Source organism: Stenella coeruleoalba, assembly GCF_951394435.1.
Source record: "Stenella coeruleoalba genome assembly, chromosome: 3".
In the NCBI taxonomy this organism is placed as follows: Eukaryota; Metazoa; Chordata; class Mammalia; order Artiodactyla; family Delphinidae; genus Stenella; species Stenella coeruleoalba.
The window spans coordinates 122,101,303-122,129,289 of NC_137148.1; the positions used below are offsets into that span (position 1 = coordinate 122,101,303).

The window sequence follows — 27,987 nt, forward strand, 5'->3', positions numbered from 1 at the left end:
TTTGCAGCTGTGGGGCACTCTGTTGAGGAGCAGGGAGGAGGTGGGGGCAGGGATCTGGGCGCCTCCACTGCTACTTCAACCAGGCTCCACCACTTTCATCTGCCTTACACAGTGAGATTTCAGTTCTTAAAAGGTGTTGTTGCTAAACACCGGGCAGGTGGGCTCTAAGTTTTCCTCTCGCTTCACCCTTCACTGGTTCCAGGCCTTCCGCTCACCAGCTTCCTTTACCAGTTCCTTTTGTCTCCCCAGGTTTGTAGCCCTGCACTCCTACTCAGCCCATGGACCTGACGAACTGGACCTGCAGAAGGGAGAGGGCATCAGGGTCCTGGGGAAGTACCAGGATGGCTGGCTCAGGGGTGTCTCCTTGGTGACCGGGCGAGTCGGCATCTTCCCCAACAACTATGTCATCCCCATTTTCAGGTGGGTCCTCTCCAATCTCAGGCATCAGAGGGTCAGGTCACCTAGGCCAGGGGCCATCTGTGGGTTGAATCTCTGAAGGACTCAATGCCCTTTCAGAGTAAGGGCCAAGAAACAGCTTTTGCTCTAGTACCCTCCTAACACTTAACTGAAAAAAAAAAATAGCAGAATAGTTATCTTTTAAATAGCTCTTCACATTTTATAAGCACTTTTGCATCTCTTAACTCATTGGCTATGCTCAAGAATCTTGTTTAAGGTAGATGTTATTTTACAGATGAGGAAATTGATGTGCAGAGTTAACCAGTCTGCTCAAGAACTAGATTTCAGGTTTTCTACTATATAATCCCCCCCCCAATCGCACCTCACACCCTGCACCCTGACACTTCACAATCATGGCACAATGCAAAAACACAATGATCAGAAGACCTCTTGGAGCACCTTGGGAGACTTCCCAGGATTCTGGTCCATTAGGCAGGGTTTTTGTGACTCAGACCACTACCCATCCATCCACACCCCAGGTCACATGCTAGTTACCCTGAAGATCTTCTTCCCAAACAGCTTTTCTCAATCTTTTTCATTCTCTGGCACATTCATCAATTTCACTGGCATACAGTTTGTCCAGCCACCTCATATGACCACAACTACACACAGACCCCAAAACTATCCATGGTTCCTCCTACCCCCACCCCCATAAGTCCAGGCAAAGCCTGTCACAAGGTAGTAAGACCATCACTACATATACACTCTGTCTTTATGACATATCAGAGTCATAACTCCAAGGAAAGGGAAAAATCCCATTTTACTCTCTGGGGGTCAGAGCTAGAGTCATATATGGCCAGTTTTGGGGACTTTCATGTAGGCGGGGCAGTGTGTCCAGTGGAGGGCAGCAATGGTGAGGAGACAGAAACTACATCACTGGAGAAACCTATAAAGAAAGTAGGATTATTTGAGCTGCAGAAGACAAGGGTCACAGGGACCATAACAGAATGTGTAGACCAGGAAGTAGATTTGTTCCATGAGGAGACAGTGAACCAGTGAATACAACTTAGAAGGTTCTGGTTCAATAAAAGACTGCACTTTCTAACCCATAGATTTTTCTAATCAGTCTGGCTGGTGAGGTGGTGGATCCCCTTTCTAGAAAGACTACAGGTAAATTGTGGGTTCCAACAGATCCAGGCAAAAAGATTTCTTCACATGCCAGAAAATTGGAATAGAGAATCACAGTCACTCCTTTCAAATGGAAGGTTCTTGGAATTTGTTAGAAAACTGCAAAATCTCCAAAGGCAAACTAAGGATGTCTACAACTGATGCTTTAAGTCATTTATTCAACAAATATGTACTGAGCACTATATGTCAGGTACGTTTTTAGATGCTGGAGAAACGCCAGTGAATAAAAGACACAGTATCCTCGCCCAGTGGAGCTTACATTCTAGTGGGACAGACAGACAATAAACAAGGCATATAAGTAATATATGTGGCATGCTAATGATAAGCTCTAAGAAGAACAAAGAAGTCAGGAAAGGGGGATAGAATTTGCGTGGGGGTGATTACAATGTTAATCGCTTGGTCAGAGATGGCCTTACTGAGCGGTAAGAAGGTAGAATGAAGAAATGAGGGAGGTGTGTTCCAGGCCCAAGGAACAGCGAGTACAGAACAAAGGCCCTGAGGGAGGAGCACGCCTGACATGAAGGCCAATAGGACTGGGTTAGGGAAGTGAGAGGGGGTTAGTAGGTGATGAGGTCAGAATGGTAACAGGGATTCAGATCACACAGAATTTCCTCAGTCATCATGAGGAATTTGGCTTTAACCGATTTATAGGGCTTTGAGCAGAAGCATGACATGATCTAACTTATGTTGTAATCAGAATCCCTCTAGTTGCTGGGTTGAAAGTAAACTATAGATAGGAAAAGGTTGAAGCAGAGAGACTAGTTAAGCAGATATTGTAATAATCCGGTTGTGGGAGGGGGTGATGGTGAAATGAACCAAGGCGCTAGCTGTGGAGGGAGGGAGCAATGGTTAGATTCTGGGTATATTCTGAAGGTAGAGACAACAGGATTTTCTGACAAATCAAATCCTGGGTGTAAAAGAAGAGAGGATTCATGGTGAGTCCACTTTTTTTTTGCTTTGAGTAACTGGAAGACAGAGTTGCCTTTTACCGAGATGGAGTTGAAAACCAAAAGAGGAACAAACAGGTTTTGAGGTGTTGGGGGGAAGCAAAAGCTTGGTTCGTAGAAGATTAAGTCTCAGATGCCTTAGTATTCCTAGTAAAGACATTGGTAAGCAGTTGAGTATACACGTCTAGCATTTAAGAAAGAGGTCCAGCCTTGAGATGGTATTTAAAGCCCTAAGACTAGATGAGATCATCATGATAGGACCCACTGAGATGGAGAGAAGGACAGTGATCCAGGAGCTCAATTCCTCAAGGAAAGAGGGGAAATGATGGCTCCAACACGGCAGGGTGGAAGGTGGTGGAGTCTAATCATGTGAACCCAAGCTGGGAAGTCTTGAGAAGTCCCTCCAGTGGGAGGATGATCCAGAAGTGACAACAAAGAGCAAGGACCTACCCTAACTCATGAACAGTCTTCCATGGAATCTTATCATGAATGCTCTAGGGACCATCTCTACTACTGGGGAATTTGCTTATGCATCAGGCCTTAGCCCAAAGTCCTGGATATTCCATGAAAAAAACATTAAAAGAAGAGTGACCATATAACTTACCATCAAAACTAGGATGCTTTTGAGATAAAAGAGGGACACTCTACCAGGAGAGCAGGTGTAAACTGAGACTCTCCCAGGAAAACCTGGACGTAAGGTCACCCTAACTAGAATGCATGTAGGACTCCATTCCAGTGTACTTCAAGGCTCCAGCTTCCCGTTCTCTCCTTCTTGGCTTTTCTCCAAGTTAGATCTGTTCTTGGGCGAGTCATGAGCATCTAGACTCACCCGCTCCATGATGGCCACGTGTTAGGCAGTGGATGGAGTTTCAGCACCAGCATAGTTTGCCATGAGTCCATCCCCACCCCCAGCTCATAGAAACCTGCATATGTGCATATACTGAGATGCTACTTATGCTGATGTGTGTGTTTGCTTCTAGAGAGCCAGCATTTCTAAAACGGAAAGTCCCTGTCACAGTATAATCTCCTGAGGGCTATTAGGTGACAGTAGATCAATGCTTTCTGTGTGTATGTGTTTTCCTTGACAGCCTCTCAGATGCAGAGAAAGTTCCCATCCCCAAAATCTTGGACGCAGATGACATGCTCAGTTTGTCTATCTGGGGGCAGCTCACCCTTGTTCTTAACAACCCTTCCCATTTTGGGAGGTTTAATTCCTCCCGCTTCTCAGGGCTGAATGATGCCATCCTTTGTCAGCTGAGTTTTTCCTACCGAGTGGGTTGGACTATGTGTGCAAGGCCCCTTTCTGTTCTAACGTTCTGTGTGTGTGAGAGGTTTTGCCCCATTTTTGTTGTCTGTTTGCAGTGATGGCTCTGCACTGCCACCAGCCCCCGTGGTGCACAGGGCTGCCTTTTATAAGACAGCCAGACCTCAAAGGTGTGTAGTGCCCCCTGAGCATTTGAACCTCTGCTCTTACTAGCATCATCTCCTAATGAACTGAGCCAGCCAGAGTTTCAGGATCAATTAGAGACCAGAGTTGACAAAAACGCCAGGGTTTTGATTTACGATTCAGCAAGGGAGCCTTTTAATTACTGAGAGATGAAAGGCTGCTATGCTGTGTAAAGCTCCAGTCCTCTGTGCTCGGTGGTGCCACCAGCCTGTCCAGCTGTGCCAACCACAACTAAATATCTGCCACCACGACCTAGTTCCCGTATCCCAGAGTTATCCCCTGGCTCAGGTGGTACAGAACACTTGTCACGTTCTCATTCAAGCCCTTCCTAACAGCACCTACATCCCTTTGGTTTCCTCTTCCATGCACAGTCTCGGTAGAGGCATAAGTTTCCTCCCTTTTCAGAGGCTGCAGAAGCCAACTCCTCCCCGCTCCCCTCCCCCTCCTCCTCCCCCTCCTCCGCCTCCTCCCTCCCCTCCCCCTCCTCCTCCTCCTCTTCTCTCCTCCTCCCTCCTCCCCTCCCTCTCCCCCTGCTCCTCCCCCTCCTCCTCCTCCTCCCTCTCCCCCTTCCCCTCATCCCCAACCTCCTCAACTCATCACCACAGGTGAGGGACAGGCTCAGCCTCTTGGGACTTGGAAACATGAACAAGGAAGGAACAAGGGAGGAGAGAATGTGGACAGAGTTGAAGGCCATTCATGGCGGGGACTCAAGGCGCAGCACCTGATCAGACTCTTCCCACCTCCTATCCCTGCTGCCCAGCTCTCAGCAGCCTCCCTTGGATCCTGTTTCCAAGCTCTTTCCGCTCCCTCCTGTCCTCCCAATAAATGCCCTTCTGCCCAATAAGCCAGGATATTTCTCTTTCTGGCAACCTTCACTGGACACATATGCCATCCTGATGCCTAAGGGGTGGAGAAAAGTGACACGAGGGCCACCACTCACTTTCCTTTAACTTTCTACATAGAACTATAGAAAGATTGTCATGGTCCAAGCTTTTGCCTTACCAGGAGGTTACTGACAGTGCTGAGCAGGATAGAGCCGCTGTGTGTCATGTCCCTTTCAAATACTGCGCAAGTTCTTAAGGGCTCATATCTCAGGTAGAAAAGGGGACACAGGGACCTGCACACTCAAAGCAGCCCAGCAGAGCAAATCAGAGGCAACACACACACACCTCCCACTTAAACCCAGAATGTCTTTCAGTCTCTCCATCTAGAAAACAGGGATCATAATATCTGCAGGTCTGGGGTGTCATGGGGATTAATGAATATATGTTTGCAAAGTGCTTTGATGCTAGAAGAATATGCTGGGTAAGTGCTGAGCTTTTTGCCAAAAGACATAGAGGGACTCAGTGTTGGATGGGAGACTTGAGATTTAGGAGTTTCTGGAATCTGGCCTCATGCTGGGTCCAGAAAAATGAAGTTGCACCTTTGTCTGTAAACAGTTGTCCAAAGAAGGGACTGGTAGGATTAGGCTGGCTTGGGCCTCATTAACTGTATTCTGTCCAGGCTGCTGATGCTGCTGGCAACAAATTTGGAACCTGTCTTTGCTGTTGCCAGTCCATTTTGCAGCATCCAACACTTTGAGGCCTTTGTTTAAAACACAGGTAGGGGCTTCCCTGGTGGTGCAGAGGGTAAGAATCCACCTGCCAATGCAGGGGACACAGGTTTGAGCCCTGGTCCAGGAAGATCCCACATGCCACAGAGCAAGTAAGCCCGTGCGCCACAACCACTGAGCCTACGCTCTAGAGCCCGCGAGCCACAGTTACTGAGCCCATGTGCCACAACTACTGAAGCCCACACTCCTAGAGCCCGTGCTCTGAAACAAGAGAAGCCACCGCAGTGAGAAGCCCACGCAGTGCAACGAAGACCCAGTGCAGCCACAAATAAATAAATAAATTCATTTAAAAGAAACAGGTAGATGCAGACTCTGCCAGGCAAGCCAGTGCTGGGGAGTTCTCTCCAGCCCAGCCTTCATCTCCAGAATGTAGTCTGAGCTCTTCCTGGTGTACAGCCCACTCCGCCTCACTGACTGCATCCCCAGGGGCCAGAAGCAGGCTGAAGGCTGTGGACAGAAGCCCCTCTCTGCAAGCATCAGTTCCCAGCGTGTTTGGCTGCATATGCTTCCTGGGCAGAGTTGGCTGCATTACATGACGCCTTTCCCATCTTGAACAACACTGGTGGCTCGATATTAAACTACATATACTTTTTTAAAGCAAAACAAGGAGAGAAAAGGAGAAATAAGGGGGAATTACCTAAAGAGAAACCTGGAGGCATTGACAGGAAGGAAAATACGTGGAGGGCATCTCTGTGCCGGGGCCTTGGTTGAACTGGTTATCTCCAGGGAATTAGCAGGGGTTATTTAATCAATAGAGTGACAAGGGGATTCATGGACTACTCGGTAGGGGCTGTGATGCTGGGGCAGGATGGTAAAAGGGCAAGAAGGGCATGTAAAATGACACCATTCCCCATGGGGTTCAGGGAGTTGCAGGCTGGAAACATGGACAGGAGATTGGTGTTTTACAAAATATTAACACTGTTCTTAAAAATCAGAGCCTAAGGCTGAAGAATTAGGTCTTATGGAGGCATGTGTAGGGCCTACCAGCTCCTTTAGTTTGTGAATTTTCAAGTAGGATGCAGGGTTTTCCAAATGATGAAGGCTCTAACTAGCCAGTAGGTAGGTAGCTTAGTGGTAGAGCGAGGGGCCAGCCTGGACCTGGGTTCAAATCTCAGATCTATTAATTGCTTGGACAAGTAACGGTAAATCTCTATTTTTTAACCTGCAAAACAGTAGCACTAACAGTACCTACCTCAGAAGGCTGTCGAGAAAAACCTGTGAGATGATGTGGGCAGTGTTTGGCCAATGCTGGGTGTTACAGTGGGTATACAGTAAGTGCTTACTATGTGTGAGACAAAATGACTGGCTTCAGTGCTAAAAGCATCATGGCAGCCATTCAACAAACATTTATTAATAAACAATATGTGCAGAACACAGAGGCTATAAAACAAGTCATATAAAATCTCTGCCTTCAAAGAGCTTAGGATCTAGTGGGAAAGTCACTGAAAGAACAAGAAATCACCTCTGCAAAGCGAAATGAACACATACAAGATCTTGTGCTCTGAACTGAGGGCTGAAGGGACACGGGGTGAAGAGTGATCAGAGCTGGAGTGAAAGATGATGATATTCAAGTCTTCTAGTTCCACCAGGCCTCAGTATGAGACCCCCTCCCCTCCCTCAGCATGCCCACACAGTTATCCAGGTGTGGAAGCTGAGGCCTCCATAGTTAAGCCTGTGATGAAGACAAGTATAAACATATATATATATATATATGTATGTAGGTATGTATGGGTAGGAATACGATGAGGAGGGACCACATGTGCTATACAGTTGGGAGCAGATCGTTTTTTTAAAACAGGACTCTTGACTGAACCTTTTCTTTCTCTATTTCTTCTCTTTCACAAAAAAAAAAAAAAAAAAAAAATTTGCACAACCAGAAAGACATCTAGTGTTCCAGACTCCCGGAGCTCTGCTCTCTACGCCACATGGACGTTATCCACCTCCTCTGTGTCCTCCCAAGGCAGCATTTCAGAAGGTGATCCCCGGCAGAGCCGGCCCTTCAAGTCCGTCTTCGTGCCCACGGCCATAGTCAACCCCGTGCGGAACCTGGCCGGTCTGAGGACCCTGGGGCAGGGCTCCCTCCGCAAAAGGCGGAGCAACATGAGAAAGAGTAAGTGGTGGCAGAGAGGTACGTGCCTAGAGCTAGGGGATGGGGGGATCTCACACTGGCAAACAGAGTGCTTTTTGCAAAAACAAGGATCTTGGCTTTAAAACAAGCCTCTGTGAAGGTTGCTTTACACTTCCCAAATACTGCATTGTTTTATCAGATGAAGCCAAATGGACTCAAGGTCCCCGCCCTCAGTCACTTCATACACGCACGCTGACTGATTGGGATGATACCAGCCCTGAATGCCAACATATAATTAGAGCATGGCCAAGGTGGATGCTGGTTCTTATTAAGACAGGACAACTAAAGCACTTGCTGGATCAATGCTTCTTAAACTGTGCTCCATGGAACCCCTCAGGAGGTGCCAAAAGGGAAACAAGGGGAAGAGGAAAAGAGGAGTCATTGCTAAGAGCCCCTGAATCCCACTTTGTTTAACTAATATATGCACAAGGTAAAAAAAATTATATTGTACAAAAGTACATTATATTGTACAAATGTCTCCTTCATATCCTTGCCCCCCAGTCCCAAGTTCTCGTCCATGTACATACATACCTTGTAATCTTAGTACACTGTTCTGCACCTTGGTTTTATTTTTATATAACATCCACATTGCACACATGGCAATTACATAGCTCCTTCATCTTCAAAGCCATGCTTTTATCTCCTAATATATTGAATTTCTGCATAAGGCTTCATTTTCAGGGGTTCTCAAAAAGTGGTTGAAACCCATTGTTCTATAAAACATCAAGCCTCTATATTCGTACACCTCTCTAGAAGAAGAAAACAAGCCAAGCAAAGTCAACTTGATTTGTTCTACATCCCCTGACTTAAACTGGGCTCTGCCATCCCTCCTGCTGTCTTAAAAAATGATTAAAGGTGGGCTTCCCTGGTGGCGCAGTGGTTGGGAGTCCGCCTGCCGATGCAGGGGACACGGGTTCATGTCCCGGTCCGGGAAGATCCCACATGCCGAGGAGCAGCTAGGCCCGTGAGCCATGGCCGCTGAGCCTGCGCGTCCGGAGCCTGTGCTCCATGACAGGAGAGGCCACAACAGTGAGAGGCCCGCGTACCGCAAAAAAAAAAAAATTGATTAAAGGTGAAAATGCAGTACTAGTCAGAGCAAAAGATTCACATGTGGGATGGTATGCCACACAGACATTAAAGCAATTAGTGCCCCAAGACAAGTAAAGCAATTATCTTAGTTCTACCCTTTCTCAGTGCTTTCTGATCATCTGCTTGACCACCAATCCCACCGTTGCTTCTTAATTCTAGCCGACAGTGCCTCCCTCCTCACCCTCTCCTCCACCTTCTCCCCACAAAACATACGTGCAATAAGTTATCCCACCACAACAGCCTCGGGCAAGTTACTGACCTCTTCGGCCTTCAGGTTTCTCATTTGCAAAATGAAAATAAAAATAGTACCTACCTCATCAGGGCATTAAATAATTCATTTAACACTAATGGCCCAGTGCCTGGCACATAATAAGCTCTCGAGAAATGTTAGCTATTTTTATAGTATAGCATTTTATCAGTATCAATATTGCTACTGCAGCTAAGCAGATCATGTTGGGTCCCTCCAGAATGTGAATGTAAGTCACTTCACTTGTGTTGAAATGTTCACATAGTCTAGACCACTTTTGAATACCGGGAGAAAAGCCCCTCGGCAATTGTTCACACTTCCTTTCGGACACTCCCTCTCTAACTTTGTGTAGATCTTGATTGGCTTGGAGTTTTGACGCTTGCATTATATGCACATGTAATAAGAAAGCATTAAAGCTCTTGGAAATTAGGAACCCGACAAGATAAGTAGATAAGGCGGTAAACTGATTTTTCACCCATTTCTGAGAGCCTAAGGACAGGTCTGCCTAGTGTGGCTTTGACCTTCCTAGGTCCCAGAGGCTTTCTCTCTCTCCCTTTTCCCAAGGTGAGGATGGTCAAGCTATCAATCTCCCCAAAGCAAAGAGAAATGACAGAGAATTGACTGTATGCATCTCACAGGGCTGTCAGTGGAAAAACAGACATTGACATTGAAAGGTCAGACTTGTGTAGTGGTGGCTGGGTTGCCAGTGGCAGCTGAGAACGCCAGCGGTGTTACAGTGAGCATCTGCTCTTCATGTTCACACCCGGCTTGATAAAGAGTCATGACACAGAACATGGCCTAGGCTCAGGCCTTCTGCGCTGGACACAGATGACTTTGATTCACACACGTGTCCATAGAGTGTCACAAAGAACTAACATCTCTGCTGGATGTCACCTATAGCTCTAAATTCTGGGAGACCCTTATGAAGAAATAGCCCACAATGCTTCTCAGGGTGTCTCCCCCACTGCCCCCCACAGAGCACAATGAACTCTCGATTATTCTCCAGGTCACCCACAGGACATATGCTCAAAGGATGGGGATCTCCTGTCTTCCAGAGAATTTGAGGGGAAGGAATGGCTTCCTTTTACTGAGGGAGGACTATCTCAGTTTAAGAAACAAAAAAAAATGAGCTCAGGGAAACGGAAGGGGCAAAACCAAACTCCTGGACCGTGCATTTTTAGAGTTTGCTTCTCCTTTACCTAAAAACACACAAAAAAAGTTTTAAAACATGGGGCATTTATGATGTTCCAGGCACTATCCTAACGCTTTGCACACATCATAAAATGTAATCCTCACCCCAGGCCACGAGGTGCTGTTTTTAGCTCCAGTTTACAACCAGGGGACCGAGGAGCAGGGAGATGATGTGACTGATGTGCTCCTGGCTCCCTGGGAGGAGATCTGATTCCAGAGCCTGAGTCATGGGACTTCACGAAGCTCATCCGCTCACATCCCTAACTTGGGAATAACCTTTCCAAATTTGCTTCCAGCTGCTGTCACGTTTGCCTGGTACACACAGTCCCTAAATTCCGCTCACCCTTCCTCCCTGCAGACCCGATGAAAAGCAGAGGTCCCACCACCACAGGCCTAAAGCTTCCATCAGAATTTTCTTTAAGTAGCTGGTTGGAGTCCTCTGCCCTCTCTCCTACCCTCTCTCCCTCCCACTCTCTCTTGCGTGTCTCAATTTCTGCTGTCTCTTTCTTTGTCTCTGCTTTTCTTTCCTCTTTGGTCTCCACGCCTTTATTTCTCACTGCGAAGCTCTCTCTTTAGGACTGTCTTCTTCACTTTCCATCTTAAAGGCCTGGAGGGAGAAAGTAGGAGTGTGTGTGTGTATGTGTGTGACAGAGAGAGAGAGGGAGAGGACAAATAGAGGTGATATACCTTCTGACGCCACCCCACCCCCAGTGTTCGCCTAGCCAGTCATTTGCTGCCAGCATCAGCAAACAGCACTAAAAAAAGAATAAGGTCACCTTTGAAAGACCCTGGGAGAATGTGAGCACAGTCAAACTGGGAAAGCACTTAACTATTCTGGGCTATCAGGACACACTGCTTACCCAGCTCCCACCCAAGCTGCTGTCAGCTGCCCCATTGCTGATATCTCTGTCATACAATTCCCCAGATGGATCCCTGCAGAGACCCGTCCGGTCGGGGGTCCACACCCTCGTGGTGGGCTCCCTCAGACGCAGCCCCACCATGGTCGTCCGGCCTCAGCAGTTCCAATTCTACCAGCCACAGGGGGCCCCCTCCTCACCCTCGGCGGTGGTGGCGGAGATGGGACCCAAGCCCACTGCCACTGGGGAGCCTGCCCTCACGTGCGTCAGCAGGGGTAGCGACACCAGGATCCACTCGGCGGCCAGCTCCCTCATCATGGAAGGCAAAGAAATCCCCGTCAGGAGTGAGCCTCTACCAAAACTGCCTGCATCTGCCCCGCCATCCATCCTGGTGAAACCAGAGAACTCAAGAAATGGCAGCGAAAAGGTAGGAGTAGGTGACATTAGGGGGGCCTGATTCTTTAGACCCCTAACTTTGCACAGTGTCCCAGCTCCTGAGATTTCACCGTAAATGGACAAGGAATCAAAACTGCAGCCTCCAAAGAATCCTCACACACAACCCCCCTTCCATATCCTCACATCACCCGCACCCTCCCCAGACATGTTACTGAATCTCCTTTACGCTTCCAGAAGATTTTATACATCCTTCTTTCGAGGCCCAGAGGCAACTTGGAAAAAACACGGCTTTGGCATCAGACACAATCTTGACTTGAATTCCAGCTGTGCTGCTTGCTAGCTGGTGACTCTGGTTAAAACACTTCACCTTTCTGAGACTCTTTTACCTAAAATGGCGGCAAGAAGAGTAATAGCCTCATAGCATTGGAGTTAAATGAGTAAAGTACTTACACAGGGCTTGATACGTACTCGTTCACAGTATAGGAGAGGCAACTGAGGCACAGGAGAAGGTAAGTGACTTAGTAAGGTCACACTGAGTTATAACTACTCCAACAACTGTTATCGGGACCTTTGCGGTTATCGGTTATCGGTTCTAGGGCTTTTCCCACTGGAAGTCCTAAGAGTTTTTGTAAAAGTGTTATGTTCTCAACAATATCCTTGAGGCAGGGATGGAGGAGGTGACGTGAAGAAAATTAGGTGACTGTTATCTTTTAGTGTATTGAACATCGCACCACCACCGTTACTATCACTATCACCACCACCATCACCACCAACATCACCATCACTACCATCACCCATTTCCCTCCAAATGGAAAGATGGTGTGGTTTCCTCCTCTTTGTTAAGCATTTACTGAATGCTAACGACCTAGCAGGCACTGTGCTGCGTACTTCACATGTCCTATCTCATTTAATTCTGACAACAACCTTCTGATGTAGCTATAATTATTATTGTCATCCTCATTTAAAAATGAGGACATGAAGGCTTATGGAGTTAAAGTACATTACCCAAAAGCACACAGCTGACACACATGAGTGTCTGGAGTAGAACTGAGATCTGACACAAAAACTAAGCTATAAGCTTGCAGGGAAAGGCATTTGGAAAAAGTTAGTGTTAACTGATTTAAATGTTGAGAGTTCTTCTTCTGAATTACGGTATTCAAATAATTCAAAGTTTTCCAGACCTCACTTGTCAGTTACCCCCAAGCCATTAGCTGCAGCCCTCAAACTGTGTTTAGTAAGTGCCCAGACCTCCGCTGGACATGGTAAGGGTCAAAAGAATGAAGACATTTGGTCTCCCACTCACCTTTCAATCTCAAGACATTGGGATTGAATTTCACAGGAAAAAAAAAGATTTCTGAGCAGTAGCACAGAACACTTTATTAAGCTGTAAGATAGGGAATGGCCAAAGGAATATCTAATATACAAGATCTATAACAGGCTAGGAAAGAAGGGAGAGAGGAAGGGCTTATGCAAACATCAGATCATTGACTCCCACATAAAGCGGGACCTGCTAATCAGCTCCAGCCAGTTGCTGCCAGAATGGGGCACAGGCCCCAGTGTGCCTGCCCTTTGATTATCTTAAGGGACATATAAAATGCTGATTTTTATATGCATCTCCCAATTTTTAATGTGTTAGCAACTGAATCAAACTCCCAGACTTTCTGCAGACTATATTCAGTCAGCAGTGTCCAGTTGGCTAACTCTGCTCTGAGGGTTTATGAAGGAACTGTCTGGATGGAGTCAGCAGGGAGGCCTTACTGGCAGGTGGGCAGGTGGGAAGGAGAGAGGGGAGGTGAAGGACCCTATTCTCAGGTAGGTGGTTGTCCCCCCTATTTCTCGTAGCTAATTCCCAGTCGTTCTTCAGTTCTCGACTGAAATAACTCTGCCTCTAAGAGGCCTTCTCGGACAAGGCCCATTCCAGCTTCAGTTGGATACTTCTCCGCATTCCCAGCATCTTCTGCTTCCCCCGCAGTAGCACTGGTTATCATTGTCATTTGTCAGGGCGGTTTTGTTCACTCTTGGCTTCACAGCACCTGACAGAGTGGTGATGCATGGTCGACACTCATGACAGACACAGGTATTTGCTGGATGAACACGTGAATGAGGCATTCCAGGAAGGGGCAAGTGTAGAGAAACAGCATGAACCAAGTCCCAGGGGGAAATAGCACAGGTCTCCCACTCACCTATGTCCCTTTGCTCTCCTCTGTCTTACAGCAAGTCAAAACCGTGAGATTTCAGAATTACAGCCCTCCTCCCGCCAAACATCACACCTCTGGGAAGCCTGAACAACCAGCCACCCCGAAGGGGTCCCAGCCTGAAGCAGCCCCCTTGGGCCCAGAGATGACCGTCCTATTCGCCCACCGAAGCGGCTGCCATTCTGGACAGCAGACAGACCTCCGGAGGAAGTCAACCTTTAGCAAAATCATGGCCCCAGCGCCCACTGCCTCGACCACGCAGACCGTGTTTCCCAGCAAATGAATCTACAGGTGGCTTTTCCTAGACCCCAAAGAGGTGAATTGCATTTAAATACAGTATGCCTCCACTGAGGGCGTCCTGCCATTCTTTGGGGACTCAAGCATGGGTCCTTGTTCTGCCCATTTTACCTCCAGGAAAGGACAGGTGGGAGTGGGGATTCCTGCCCTCGCTGGGAAGATAGACTAGATGACCTTCCAAACATAATGATTCAATGTAGCAAGGCCACTACCCAGACCAAGGAATGGGAGCTCATCCTGCCCACTCTATTCCCCAGCGTGGAGTGTGCAGCCTCTCATCCTCTGGGTTCTGTGTAGAATTTCTATGATGTTATAAAAGGGGCTTCAGCCAGGGGGGTCACAATGGTGGAATGCTGGCATTACTTCTTTGACCTCAACATCTTAGAACAGCTTCTGCCATCTTCTGGGACCTAGACACCAGCCACTAGTAGCCACCATATCTTTGTGCTTCCATCGTCATAATCCTGGCTGCCAAGGGAGAATTTCTGGGAAGGGTGTGAGACAGATACTTTGAACATTCCAAGAACCCTCTAAACCAAAGAGAGACAGCTTCCTGGCTTTGCTCCAAACAAGGTCAGAGAGAAAGCTGACTACCATCATACTTTAAGCTTCTCAATCTGTTTGCCCACGTATAATCCTACACGATAGATAAGCAGGAATCACGTACTCGTGGAGAGGGGTCTTGTATGGTGTTACGGACAATTCATTCATCCTGGCTCTAGTCTGATTTCCCCAAGAAAACAATGCATGCTTAGAAACAGCTTGGTAAGGGGTTTGAGTTTAGATATACATTCTGTTTGCATTGCAACAGTCTTTACTTTCACTGATTTCTTGTATTTGGGGCAGACTAGCTGTTTCACCAGGGTGCAGAATAAGGCAACAATGTCACTGAGAAGATGCCAATCCACAGCTGGGTTGGGGGTGCCTTCTAGAGGAAAGTTTCTATAAAAAGGGACTGGACAAATAAGGTTGGAGAGGAAAAGTGGGTAAGAAGGAGGAGAGTGAAGAAAATATGGAGGAGAGAGTGGGGAGGTGATGAGAGTGAGAGAGAAAGAGGATTAGGGGAAGTGTCAGGGAAGAAGATAAAAGAGTAGGAGAGCAGCCTTGACATTCTTGACAGGTGGGGAAAGAAGGATGGAGTCTGCAAAAGTAGGTGACCCCACTAAGATGGGGCTGAAGTGAGTGGGACCAGCCAGGCAAAGCCTTGTAAACGGGGGTAAAAGAGCACCCCAGGGAGTGGAGGCAATGCTGTAAGACAAATCATTAATTCTCATTTAACTTAATTGTTGTGATTTAACATTCATTGCATGCCCATCAATGTGGGCACTTTAGTGCATAAATGCCATTTGCTACTAAGCCTGGATGTCATTTAAAAAAACAAAAGGCTGGGCTTCCCTGGCAGCGCAGTGGTTGAGAGTCCGCCTGCCGATGCGGGGGACCTGGTTCGTGCCCCGGTCCGGGAGGATCCCACATGCTGCGGAGTGGCTGGGCCCGCGAGCCATGGCCGCTGAGCCTGCGCGTCCGGAGCCTGTGCTCCGCAGTGGGAGAGGCCACAGCAGTGAGAGGCCCGCATACCGCAAAAAAAAAAAAAAGGCAGGTCTAATTAGACCTTCTCCCTGGACAGTTCTTGAAGATCCTGGGATTAAAAACATCCATATTTTATGTACCAACCACACACTTGGCAAACTAAATTGTCAAGACTTTTCCAGGCCTTAATAAAACAAAAACCAAACCATAATCCTGCCAAGGAATACTGCACCTGTGTCAGACCTTTGGGGTTGGTAGAGCCAACGTGGTCACATGCTCTGGTGTTTCTGTGTGATAGGGACCCACGTCTATTCCACAAAAATTGTCAGGCCCAACTGCATGACTCAATGAGCTGAATATAGTAATCCAGATGGAGAAATGGGGAAAAGTCATAAAGACAGGCAGGCATTGTATGATTTGTCAAAATATGAGTACTTACACCTCGTATTTACCCCAAAAAGCACTCTCAGTGAGTTAATGAGTTTAGCAATCTACACCCAGAGTGGCAGATACACGGCATGCCCAGCCAGCCAGACATTTAGTCTGTGCCTCAGTAGCAACGGAGCCAGTTAATGTTTAACTGTTGTGGCTGAAAAGCAGGTTGTTTGGGCGTAGTGAAGATACAATCCATACCCTCCAAATGAAACAGAATATTCTTCCCATTGTCCACGATCTCTATAGAGTAACCTCTCTGAGAAATGTAAACAACACCAGAGGCTGGCCATCCCCATTCCATCCAGCCTTCTTCCCCCATGCCCCGCATCAGACCCACTCCCTCCCAAACCAAATCCCATCTCTGCGGAGTCATATGAGGATTTGAAAGGGGCAGTACAAGTTGAACTCGCTGGGCACTGCCCATCATTTATTCTACGACCATGTTTCAGATATTCCTATGAGCTGGGTACTGCAATGAGAACAAGAGAGACATCCTCTCCTATAACGTCCACCATAACCTTATAAGGCAAGTACAGTTGTCCCCATTATAGAGCCAAGGAAACTGAGGCTTGAAGGGTAACCACAGACAGTGACAGAGCGAGTTTGATAGCTGCCCTCACCCTATCTAACTTCAGAGTCTAACTTGGGACTACGCTACATGAACCAAGAGACCATCCTTGATGTCAGGCCACTGACTTCAAACTGCAAGGAGGTGGCATAATGCAGTGGTTACAATTGCAGGCTCTGCTGCACAAAGACTGGGTCCAAATCCTCATTTACCACATGCTAGCTATGTGATGCTGGGCAAGTTACTTAACCTGTCTGAGCCTTGTCTTCTTAAATAGGAACGATAATAGTGCCAACCTCACTGGGCTATTGTGAGGGTTAACTGAGATAATAAAGTGACTGGAACCATGCTGGCACATAGTGAACACCTGATAAATGTTAGCCTTGAATGTTTTTAAGGAAGCAGACCATCGAAATTCCGGGTGCAAAAGCCGAAAACAAGGGCCTGTCCGGGGATGTGGTGCTAAAGGGAGACCAAGCAGCCTAGTCACGGAGGTCACAACACAGTCTGAGTCCTGAAGGACAAGAAGAGTCAGGCAGACAAAGGGGTGGGTGCCCAAGCAGGGAAAGCAGCATTGGCAATGGGTTTAAACGTAGCAATCAAGCCGAGTTCTCTTGCACCTAAGTACAGAGGAATCTACTCCTTTGTGGAACATTCCCGGGATCCCAGTGGGATCCCTAGCACCTCACGTCTGAAGCCAGATATTCCATCCTGTGAGAGCTCCATCCCCTCAGCTAAGACTCAGAGCCCCTAGAAGAGGTGCCCCTTCACCCCGTGATCAGACCTGACACCTCAGTGCTAGGAAAGCTGCGGAGGGCAGGCTCTGCCTGGGGGCGGGGGCAGAGAGCAGGGGGGGCATCTGAGAGGTGAAGGAGGGGCGCAACCAGCTGAGGACAGACTCTGAGGGCCACACCTAAGGAAATGGTGGAGTCACACTTGACTTGAGCAGCATCAAGGGCCTCACTTAAAACTTGTCTCCTTCCCTTATCGCGCAGAACCAGCTGCACCTCCTCCACCCTTCCCCCTCCCACAGACAGAGCTTTTGTAGCAGGAAGAGTTTAAAGCGACGCCCTACCTGTGACTTGGTGAGATGCAGAGCTGACTCACTGACTTCCAACTTCCCTTGACAATTCAGAAGGTCCGTCCACGCCAGGCCTGCGCTCCCGACTGGCAGCCGTCTGATGGGGCTGCAATTGCCGTGAAACGGACATGCGCTCTTCAATTTGCCACGCAGCCCCAGTAGCCTGCTTCACTCACTCACACGACCTGCACCTGAACTGGGCGCGTTCCCCTAGAGACTGCGTGCTTGACTTCATCTCCCAGAGGCATCATAAACCCCTTGAAAGTTACAGCTGGATCCCCAGACGTCCACTGATCCAGGCACACAGGTCTCAGGAGCATAGCAGGCCAAGCCAGGGCCCTACAGGGTGTCGTTCAGTAGTTTTGAGGTGGGGACTAAGCCTCTGTGCTTTCAACAAGCTCCCCAAGTGATTCTGAGGCACATGAAGTATGAGAATCAGATTCACCTTTCTCATGTGGTATAGCAGAGCTGACATTTGGATCTGACATTCAGCAGGAGTATGACCTCACTGGTGGTTAATATATTGAAATCGTCCTGTACTGATAGGTGAATAGTAGATGCTCTGAGCTCCCCAAGACCTCTCCCCCCTCCCACACCCTGGCCCTTTCTCCATGTCGTCCTCCCCATCGCTCTCCCATCCAACAGCTAAAAAGCTAAGGCCAGCTGCAGCTGAGACCTCCAGCAATAAAGCCCTTCTTCATGCTGATTGGCTAGTGCCTATGCCATACTGATTACTAAATATCTTGACTGTTACCCTATTATAGAGAATAAGGCCCAGAGGTTGAGAGCACTGCTGTCAAACCTGACACTCTTCCCAACCCCCATCCTGGCCACTGTTCATCCCTCGACAAGCACCTTCATCAGGCCCCTAGCTTAGGAAAGGAGCTGACTTGGAGGATGAGCATTTCCATGCCCATTCACCTACCTTTTTCAGCTAAGAGTTTCATAGGCATAAGTAATGCACTTCAGCTTCCCAGCTCCTCTGGCATCATGCTGGCAGGTATGGAAGCACATAATTTGCTTCAATAAGATGAGCAGGCCTCCATCTTGATCCTCTCCCCAGCCCCTATTCACACGGGCAGCCCCACAGCCTCTGACTCCCTTCCCAGGAAGTGAGAAGCTGAAGCAGGTAGAATAACGAGGGCCTCTCAAGCCTCTGCAGCTGGGAGCAAGTACTTAACAAGCTGGGCTCTCCTGGGGCAGCAGCTGCTGTCACTGATGCTTCTCTTACTTAGTCTTGAGAGTAAAGACTCCAGTTCCCCCTTGGGCTAAGTGAAAGGAGTGTTAGCACTTACAGAAACCTCTTAGGTGAGCCTGAAAGGCAGTCACCTAGGGGAATGTGTTTGGCAGGCAAGACTAAGCCAGAGGAATTAACTCCAGAGAGCCCTGCAGCAGGTTGGTGTCCCTGAGGATAATCTCACGTTTTTCTTGAAATAGAGCAATGTTAAATGATGATCAAAGCCACCTGCTGTTGGCCAGGCCATAGTATTGTGCCCTAGACCAGAGCAGGAACAAAATGTTCCCAGGAAGCCCTTCTGCCTATTGACCTATACTTTGACAAATGGGATGCAGCAGAGGTGGGATCAAAGACGATGGGATGGAGGAGCATTAGATTCACCCGTCCAACCATCCATCCCCCCCTCCATCCATTCATTCAACAACAGTTCATTCATCACGTACTCTGGACCAGGCTCTATGAGAGGCAACAGAAATAAAGTAGTTACCAGGATAGATAAAAATACATATGGCCCTCACAGAATGTTGTTTCTTATTACTTTTTTCTGGATTTTGGGCTCCTTTCTGCTTTTCTCCCCTTTTATAATTAAATGTTCTATAGAAATATATAGGATAATAAAACCAATAACCATATACCCACCACCTAGCTTTTTAAAAAATAATTGAAACCTGCTGTGTGCTTCTCCCAGTCCCATTCCTTCCTTCCCCACCTCCCCACTTCCTTCACAACCACTGTCCTGAATTCCATGCATATCACTCCCTGTAAATTTCCCAATCATGTACCATATGGAACTCTGAGTGCAGCTCATAGAGGTACTCAGTAAGCACTAGTCAAAGCAAATATTGCAACCTGGGGCCATAGATACCCTGCCTGAATATTTGGACTCCCATCTGGCTTCTGTCACTGGGACTCTAAAGCTTTGATTCATTGCTGGGAATTGAGATTTTGATGCACCAGCACGTCTGGTTTTGAGAAGTTTGAGTTTAAAGGGGTTTTTACAAGAGTTCTTCCAAGTACAGCTGTTTTAGGAGAACTTGTTGCTCCTGAGTAGAGAAAATATGGGCTGTGGCTGTGCCTGCATTGTTTAAATACAGGGTTTTCTACCTAGCTCTCCTCTGGGTGTTGTCTGGAGCCTCTGGGTAGCCAACTGCAAAAACCAGAGTAGCTCCTCAACTTCTGAAACTAAAACAGATCTTGCTGCTGCTGCCACCAAATTCTTATAAGAACCTCGCGAAGAGTGCAGAGAAAAATTATTTTTGTCCCCAGACTACAGATCAAAAAACTGAGACTCCGGATATTTTAATGCCTTGATTAAGGTCACATAATTAGTTTGAGATGGAAGGGAGACTACTGATTCTTCATCCAGAAATAACTGTCACCATTTACTGAGCACCTACTGTGTACCAAGCACTGTACATGCATTATGCCATCCAATCCTACCCAACCCTATGAATGCAGGTACTGCTATTATTCCATTTTAGGGATTAGAATTATGACTCACAGGTCAAATGACCTGTCCAAGGCAACAAGAACTAGAACCCAGGACTCTAAATCTAAACCTTAATCTTAAATCACCACATCCCTCTTCTTCAGTAGCAACTGTAAGCACATAACATGGTTGAGGTTGGAGAGGTTGCACAAATGTGTGTGTGCTGCTGAGACCACAGGGGTGAGGATGGAGACGGGGGTGGGGGAATGGTTTAACTCAGGGGGTCAAGCCCTCCCAGAGAGTAAGTGTTGGGTTGGCCAAAAAATTCGTTCAGGTTCTTCCATAACATCTTAACAGAAAAACCCAAACGAACTCTTTAGCCAACCCATACAAGGGTCTTATCATCCAAGAAGTAGGGACGGGAAAGAAGGTGACTGAGAGTGTTCTGTACAGAGAAATCCAAAAAGCAAATCTACGCCTGCTGCAAGGGCGGCCAGACACAGCCCAGCAACTTGTAAAAGAACCAAAGCTTGCAATGTGGTTCTGGATCATTGACATCAAAACACAATGATTATTTCGCATTCCCTAGATCTCTCCCTCTTCTTGAGTTTACTTCCAGTTTTGCCTGTCCTCACTCTAAAGGATACAGAGTCCAGAAGAAGGGGAACATGATTTCCAAAATGACCCCCACTTTCATCTTCTCTGTGGGAACAAGAGGACTCAGAGAGCTGACACCTTCCAGTGTTCCATGCTGGTATTTTTCCGAAGTTCAAAGGCAATTACTTTCGGGGGCAGGTGGGTAAATACACACCCACAGATGCAAGCTAATTATGCAGATAGGGTCACTGCTGGATGGACAAGAGCTGCAGCCTGGTAAGGACTAAAAGGATGCCAGCCAAGACCCAGGGAGAAAGGCAAAATGCATTCGCAAAGGCCATTTTGTGTATCCCTGGTGAACACTGTTAGAATCAATGCTAGCGTGACCGACCGACTTGATGAAGGCCACTTGCAATGTCAGAGTTTGACGGCTGTCAGTCGCATGTGTCCTAGAGGCCAGAGCCATCCTAATGTCCTTCCCATGAAAACAACTCCCTGGACCATCTGAGAGGATTGTGAGAACTATTTGCAGTCAGGAGACTCTCACAAATAAGCAAAAGCAAGCGTGAATCAAAACATAAGGAGACAGCAAAAACGCCTGGGGGACCATAGAGGAATTCAAACAAATATCACCTTCAAAGGGTTGTACCTGTATCCCTACGCCTTCCCCACCCAGTTCCTTGGGAGATGCTTTCCATCTCTGTCTAGGAGAGAGCTGGAGGACCGCACTGCCTGAGGTCTGCCTGAGGAGAACATGTCAGTCACAGCTCGAGAGAGATGGCATCAGCTTCCATGACAAAGGACAGAGCAGTCAGACAGCCGGAAGGCGCCATACTGTTTGGAATGGAAGGCTAATTTTAGATATCAGAACCACATTTCCAAATATTCCATCCTGCACATTCTATTGATAAACTGAATTCTTTTTTAAGCTTACAGTCTTTTTAGATTTGGCAAATTTGATAGCTTGGACCTTCTTCATGGAGACCTCCAGTAAAGGACTAAATTTTAACACATCAGTCAACAAGGATTTGGGGGTAGCTATTCTAGCTGTATTCCCAATCCACTAGAACCTTACAAGATATGGAGAAACAATATAATAGCTAGGGTGACGGGTTTTGGAACCAAATCATCTGGGGTTTGGTCCCAGCTTGTCACTTACTAGTTAGGTTTCCTTTGGCAAATGACTGAAGCAACTTGAGAAAGCTACACCACCTCCCTAAACCTGCTTTCTCATTTGTAAAATGGGAATCAGAACCTCCACCTCATAGGGTTCTCAGCAGGATTAAATGAGATCATGCTTGTACAGCTCTGATGGTGATACGGGGTACATCAAAGTGTTCAATAAATGGTAGCTATTACCCATAAGTGGGAATGGAGGCACAATTCAAAAACAGAGTACAAGAAAGAGCTAGGCTCAGAAGTAAGAGCAGGGAGTAATGAAGGAGTGTTTCAGCTGTCAGGAGGGCTCCACTGAGGCGAAACAGGTTCTGAAAGATGGCAGCATGGAGAAATGAAGAGGAAACCACCTGGGCTCTGGAATCACATATCCCTGGGCTCAAATCCTGGCCCCACCACTTCTTGGCTGTCTGACCTTGGACCAAGTTAACTAACCTCTCTGAGACTTTCTTTACTCATCTGAGGAGTGAAAACAATAATCAACACTTCACAGAGTCACTGGGAAGATTAAGTAAGACAGATAGGCCAGATGCTGGCGTGCAGAAGGGACCCTAGCAGTGAATTCTGCAGTCATGACAAAGGCAGGTGATCAGGAGAAATGCTAAAATAAGAACAGAATCTTCTTACTACCATTCATTACACGTCTACTAAATACCAGGGACTGAGCTAACTCCTTAGAGGGTCATTTACAGGGTGGTTAAATGCACAGTGAGTCAGGTGACCAGGATTCAAATCCAGGCTCTGCGCTTCCTCCCTGTGTGATCATGGGGAAGTCATTTAATCTTCCCAAACTTTAGTCCCCTTGCTTGTAAAATGCAGGTTCTAACTGTGCTTTCCTTGAGTGGTTTGGTGGGGATTAAAAGAGATGATGGGCATGAGGTCATTAGCACAGTGCCCAGCTCTTAGAAAATGCTCTGTGACGTTAGCTATCTTGACTGTTTACATGCCTTTTCTCATTTAACATTCACAACAATTCCATGAGTTGGGTGTTATTGTCTCCTATTTATGGATCAAACAGATCTGAGGCTCTGAGGATAAATCACTTGTCTAAGGTCACAGAAAGGAAGCAGTGGGGCTGGCTCTGTAAGACTAGAAATCTCAGCTTCTTTGTTCTCTTCACTTTTCAGATCAGCTGGTCAGTGGCACCAGGGTTGAGGAAATATGACAGTTATTTTTAAATGTATCTCATGCCATAACCCTCATCAGTCTTTTGTCTTCTGGTTGTCCCTATCACCTCACCTCCTCATCTGTTGAAGGTTTGAGGTTTAAGGTCATCTGTGACCCCGAATGCAGCCGGTGGGCACCTTGGTGCTGCCCCTCTGGGCACTCACTTGCAGCTTCACAAGGTTGACAAGGTTTATGAAATGTCCATTCTGATTTGCAAATAGGTCTGACATGGACATGCTTCCAGCTGGCTGGTGATTTCGATAACAACCCCTCCTCCTTGGTGCTAATTAACAGAAATTAAATGTCCCTGGCACACTTTGTAATTCAGAAAATGCATGTGCTGATTAGTTAATCCCCAGCTGGACACGCCATTATGACCAAGGGGCTCCAGGCCAAAGTCCTAGCTCTCACTCCATCTCCATTTAAAGTCACAGAATGTTTTCTTCCTGGGTAGAAATCAGTGTCACCTCATTCATTTATTCATTCATTTTCATTCAACAAATACTGATTGAGCATCTATGTGTGTGAGGTTTTGCCCCATACAGTTGGGATACAGCAGTGAACAAAGCAAGTAATGTTCCTGCCTTCATGAACGGGAGTAAATGGTAAACCATTAAATACACAGGATTGTTTCTATATGACAGATGTTATGAAGGAAACAAAGAGGGGGGACGGAGAATGGCTGGGGGGGTATGCACTACATTGGGTAGGGTGGCCAGGAAAGGATTCTCCAAGGAGGTGAGATTTCAACTGAGATTTGAAGACTGAGAAGGAATCGGACATGCAGCATAGTGAGATAAAGAGGAACAAGCTCAAAGTGTCAAGGAAATTCATTCATCAAACATTTTTGATCATACATTCAATATGTGTTGAATGAACAATTGAAGAATAAATGAATCCTCTTTTTCCTGCCAAGAAGGACCTTCACAGGAAAGATGAACTTATGGGCGATGCCACAAGCTTAGAGGCAAGTTACTTCCATTTTCTCCAGCCCTGTTTCACCTCTCAAACAAGGGGCTTGGCTCAGGCACTAGCATTCCAGGACTGCAGGATCTTAAGTACTCACCTTCCAAAGGGACTGGCCCTCACAGCTCTTTAAAGCCATGATTCTGCAGCAAGCAAAAAGCAATGTCATTTTTCTACGCAGTCAAAATGGTTGTTTCGAATTATGTAGACAAGGCATAAAACGTCATCTGCTTTGTTATCATTAGGATATATGTATTGAATTCCCACGCCCACTTACTCATTCCAAGAATATTATTATTAGTTGCGAGTCTCCCTCTCCCCTTCCCTCCCTCCCTCCCTCCCTCTTCCTCCCCACCCCCCCCCCCCCATCTCCTTTACTCTCTTCCGCTCACCTTTCTCTGGCCTAGCAGTGGAGAGCCCAGGCTATAGAATCAGAACACCCATTGGATCTCAAGTGTGACTCACTGTGTGACTTTGAGCAAGTCACTTCACCTCTCTGAGTCTCAATTTTCTCATCTGTATAATAGGAAGAATAATAGAGGCCCTCTCATGACAATCATATAAAGTAAATACTGAGCTATTGTTATCCTCATTTTGTGGATTAGGATGTAAAATTTTAAGAACTCTATTCAGGTTTTTAAGGCAAAAGAGACTCCAGTAATGAGTGTGACCATGAGCCGGTTTAATGATCTGTATCCACCACCTGTAGGGTTTTCCATTCTTTGAGATAATCAAGAACCAGGAACATAATAAATAGCCTTGAAGAGGTCTCTTAATTTATAGTAATACTTTTGAGCCAACAATGATAGACAGACCCCCTGCCTTGTGCCAGACACTTTTATGTGCTTTACTTATATTGACTGATTTTAAAATCTCACTACAACCATACAAAGTAAATACTATTACTATGCCCATTTTACAGGTAAAGAAACTAAGACCTAGAGAGATTAAATAGTTTCCATGGGGTCATACAGTTGGGACTTGGTGGAGCTTGGGAATAAACCCAGGCAATCGGACCCCAGTGGATGCTGCTAGCTGCTTGCCACCTCATTTAAGATGAGACACAAAAGCTTTCCTGCAGACATCAGGGTTTTCTACTTCAAGCAGACCTGTCCCCTGAGTGCTCAATAAGCAAAGCATTATTACCTGCCTAATCCTAAAACCCCTGGTCTGTAGACACAGGACTGATAAGAGCTGCTACCCAGTACTGTACAACGCCAGCCATAGGTAAATTCACCCCTCCTGCCACTGATGGGATTTTTGAGTGTCCATTAAAATGTCAGTGGATCTTAGTGTTAAAGTTCTTTCTACATCATTTAGCACAACCTGGAAGATCAGATTCATGTGGCAGCTGGCCTTCCCTTGGCAGTTACTTCCTTATTACTTCCCTGTCCCTGCGCTCACCCTCAGAAATGCTACATCACAACAAAGGTAGTTAAAGAGCTAACAAACCACCACTACTCCCTTGAGATCCAGAAGCAGTTGTCTCAAATCACCTTGCCTCCAGTCTCGGAGGGATATGCCCCCAGCTGCTGATGCCAGGCCTGATGTGCAGATCAAAGCAGCCATTTCCAGGCCCCCTGTGATAGCAACGGGTTGACCCATCTCCAGAGGCAGGTGCCCAGCATCAGTGCCGGTACCCACTTAGGCACAGGGAGGAGAAGCAGACTATGTCTAACACAGGTGTCTTCCCTTTTTAGGGATAAAAGTTGTGAATAGCAGGCTGAAACTCCGGCCCATGTTTGGGGGTGTACGATGGAGACAGCGTAACTCCAAACCCTGCATAACTTATTGTCATGATGGGACGCAGAATGCGTCCTCATAATCACAGGCTTTCTAATCATTCCTGCTTCTCGTGTTGAATAGGAAGCAGCCACCTGGAACCTCCAATGGCTCTTACTTGCTGTTATTCTGAGTGGGGCACGTAAGTCCTGTCTTGCATGGGCAGGCCCTGAGAGCGCAGAGAAGCTCAGTTGTTAGCCCAGATGTGGCTGCCTGCTTGAAAGCTCAGGCTCCTTCTGTACACTTAGTCTCTGTAGCCACAATTCATGCTTCTGCCTTTGGAGAGTGGGTTTTGATCAGACTCCCAAAACCGATACTTCCCATAAGCTTTGCTTGCAAGATCCAGCTGTCCTGTGCCACCCCGCAAAGAATGAACCTGTCTGTGATCATCACTAAAATTTCCCCAAAGACAAAACTGGCCTGTTAAATCAGCAGGAGTCGTTGGATAGAAAAGGACTCAGGCTCCAAATGAAAGACATTGGGCAGGAGATAGAAAACTCCCTCTCCTACTTATTTCCTGTTTTACTGGGTTTTCATGGGAATTCACTTGTGGACAAACTCCAAGCCTGGGTCTTTTAGAAAGCAAATCTTTTTAAATGTTATTGGACCAATTTCCCATCATCCTTTTAGCTTTCTCCTGTCCCCCTTCAGCATGGTCAGTTGGGACTTCATTTGCACTCAGAAGGGCCAAGAGCCAAGCACTGGCAGCAAAGTCACAGAGAGCAGCCGGCTCCTGTGATGCCCATCCAAACCGCCTGCCCTCACCTGGACAAGGGGCAGCTGGAAGTGTTGGCTGCACTCCCTTCCGAGCATCCTCAGCCTCGGGAAGAGAAGAGGCACCAGGGGCTAGGCAGGAAGGGGAGGACCTTGGCTACATGTGTGGGGATGACAGGAATGCAGGTTGGGTTTGGAAATCAAAAATAAAATATTTGAGGCTTTGGAGAAATTCTGGGGGCTCGTGAATTTTAACTTTATTTTTTAAATAATTTCAGACTTTTAGAAATGTTGCTAAAATAGTACAAGGAATTCCTGTATACCCTTCAGGACTAGGTTCCCTAGATATTAACATTTTACTATGTTTGTTTTGATCCTCTCTTTTATATATGTAGGTACATATATATTAATTAATTATTAAATTAAAATTTAATATAAATTATATATATAGTTTTTCTGAACCATTTGGAAGTAAGCTAAAAATCAAGTGCCCGTTTTCCCCTAAACATTTCAGTGTGTATTTCCTAAAAACAAGGGTGTTACATAATCACAATGCAATTACCAAAATCAGGAAATTAACACTGATATAGCACTATTAACTACAGATCTTATCCAATTGTCCCATTCTTTTCCTTTACAGAGAAAACAGATTTTGATGTCTTGTCTAAGATCCCATCTAGGACCACATATTGCATTTGTCATATCTCTTTAGTTTCTTTTAATCTGGAACAGTTCCTCAAGATTCATTGTCTTCCGTGATCCTGGCATTTCAAAGAATATAGGCCATTTATTTTACAGAATGTTTCTCAATTAGGCTTTGTCTGACATTTCTTAATCAATAGATTCAGATTATTCATTTTTGGCAGTAATGGATGATAATCCTTACAAATACTCAAATAGGAATCCCTGAGTCCATACTATATAAAGAAATGAGGGAGAAGGAAAAGCTCTTCCTTACAGTACAGGGCCAACTAAAAATTGTAGAAGGAATGATGGAATTTTTTAAAATCCCAGTTTGACAACCACTGCAGTAACAATCGGTTCGAGCAAAAGTCATCAATGGATTAAAACTAGTGTGTCAGAGTATCTCCTCAAAAGATACTTATTAATCACAAATGGGAAAATAACAATTTTATAGTGAAGAAAGCTGGTAGACAACCACCTTAACCAAAAGATCAAAGTTAGCATCTCCAGTAATGTGGAAGTAGATAGTGTGTACCTCCCGATATGACAAACGGAGGACACGACATCTCTTTTGTGAAATGAAAAGACAAATTCCTGCCCAAAAGACTTAAGAATTTTAAAGAACTACAGTTCT

The 27,987-nt window shown here is 46.5% G+C and overlaps 1 protein-coding gene across 1 annotated transcript in view; it reads left to right on the top strand.

Annotated features, from left to right (window-relative positions):
* SH3RF2 (SH3 domain containing ring finger 2) overlaps window positions 1–13,976 on the top strand; it is a gene marked incomplete at its 3' end in the record, with an annotated part of 125,974 nt that extends 111,998 nt beyond the window's left edge. Inside the window, exons 7-10 of the mRNA XM_079917148.1 lie at window positions 250–420; window positions 7,468–7,700; window positions 11,171–11,529; window positions 13,713–13,976. Coding sequence (XP_079773274.1) covers window positions 250–420; window positions 7,468–7,700; window positions 11,171–11,529; window positions 13,713–13,976 — 1,027 coding nt within the window. The remainder of the gene's footprint in view (window positions 1–249; window positions 421–7,467; window positions 7,701–11,170; window positions 11,530–13,712) is intronic.
* Between the last annotated feature and the right edge of the window lie 14,011 nt (window positions 13,977–27,987).